The sequence below is a fragment of the Pteropus alecto genome, unplaced genomic scaffold (assembly GCF_000325575.1).
Source record: "Pteropus alecto unplaced genomic scaffold, ASM32557v1 scaffold5, whole genome shotgun sequence".
Taxonomy (NCBI): Eukaryota; Metazoa; Chordata; class Mammalia; order Chiroptera; family Pteropodidae; genus Pteropus; species Pteropus alecto.
In genome coordinates this window covers 32,608,200-32,609,682 of record NW_006441953.1, presented here as the reverse complement: position 1 = coordinate 32,609,682, position 1,483 = coordinate 32,608,200, and the positions used below count along the sequence as shown (strand labels likewise).

The 1,483-nt window shown below is 70.0% G+C and overlaps 1 protein-coding gene across 1 annotated transcript in view; it reads left to right on the top strand.

The window, feature by feature from the left end:
* Positions 1-1,483, top strand: part of NAT8L (N-acetyltransferase 8 like) — a 14,002-nt gene that overhangs the window by 8,155 nt on the left and 4,364 nt on the right. Inside the window, exon 2 of the mRNA XM_006919034.3 lies at positions 1,098-1,262. Coding sequence (XP_006919096.3) covers positions 1,098-1,262 — 165 coding nt within the window. The remainder of the gene's footprint in view (positions 1-1,097; positions 1,263-1,483) is intronic.

Below are 1,483 nucleotides of genomic sequence, written 5' to 3'. Positions count from 1 at the left end.
CAGCAGTGGGGCGGCGGGGATCCCGGCCAAGGCGCGCCGGGCGGGGCGTGGGAACGAGCGCGGGCCAGGGCAAGCCGGGGTCTTCACCTGCGTCCCCGCCTCTCTGTCTCTTCCCGGGTCATCCGGGTGGGGGCGGGTGACGGCAGGTAGCACCGCCGCCGAGGCTCCGCGCCTGGCGCGTGTAACTATATATAATCCGCGGGGCGGGGGCGGCTGTTTCGCCGGCTCCGAGTGCTAATTTATGAGGGGAAGACAGCCAGCTCCGGGGTGCCGAGAGGGTGTGCTCCGAGGTGGGGCGAGGGGCCGTCGGCCTCCGTGGCGGCGGGCAGCCTCCGCAGGGGCTTTGCGGCCTTTCCCTGAGGCTCCGCCACGGGGCGGTACTTCTCCCCATTTCACAGATAAGAAGCTTGAGTCTCGGGGGGCGCGACTCTCCCAAGGTCACGAAGCAGAGGCGACTTTCACCGTGGGCGCGTCTGCCTCCTGGCAGCCTAGATGGGGCTGCAGCCATCTCGGGTGTCCTTCCCCGGTGTCTGTGCTCATAACCCGGGGGTTGGCCCGGGAGGGCTCTCGGTGGGGACCCTGGGAAGAAGGCGGCCCCGAGGCTCTCGCGCTGGAAGATGATCGCAGCGGAAGCGGGTCGGTCTGCTGCAGCCGGGCCGGGCAGCTCCAGCTCCTTGGCTTCCCACTAGGCGGGAGTGGGCGAGGACCCGGCAAAGCCCCTGCCCTAGCTGGGGGACCGCATGGGGAGGGTAGCCCCTCCCCAGGAGCCCTGCCTGGGGCTGCCCCCGCCGGCCATTTGGGACAGCCTGTCCAGAGGCAGAGCTGTGCCAGGCGCTTTGGAGATCCTATGGTGCCCGGTGTTGAAAGACCCGGGCCGTTCCTGCGGGGCACGTGTGGGTGAGAACAGGGAACCATGGGAAGGAGCAGCTCCGTGGTGCGGCCCTCCGGGACCGTCCTGGCAGGGGGTAGAGGGGCCCTCTCTGCGCGGGGCTCTGACTGGCTCCCGGACCGGGCGTGCCTGCGGGGCTCTTTGAGGCCCTTCAGGGTGGCAGGCCGGGCGTCCCCCGCCTGTCCTCACGGTGTCCCTCTGCCCGCAGCGCTCTGCTTCGCCCTCACCCGCTCGCTGCTGCTGACCTGTCTGGTGCCTGCCGGGCTGCTGGGCCTGCGCTACTACTATAGCCGAAAGGTGGTCCTGGCCTACCTGGACTGTGCGCTGCACACGGACATGGCCGACATCGAGCAGTACTACATGAAGCCGCCTGGTGAGTCCCCAGGGTCGCCGCCCCCACCCCTAGCCTCCTCCTGGGCAGAGCCACCCCCGCCCAGCAGCCTCAGGCCAGGCCTGGGGTGAGGGCCAAGCAAGGATGGCTCCACGACCCGTGACTGACTGGGTGACCCGGGGCTCTGGCCCAGAGCTAGGGTGCAGCAGGCTGGGCGGGGCTGGGGGCAGAGCTAGGTTCGTGGGGCTGAACCGGTCTCTGGG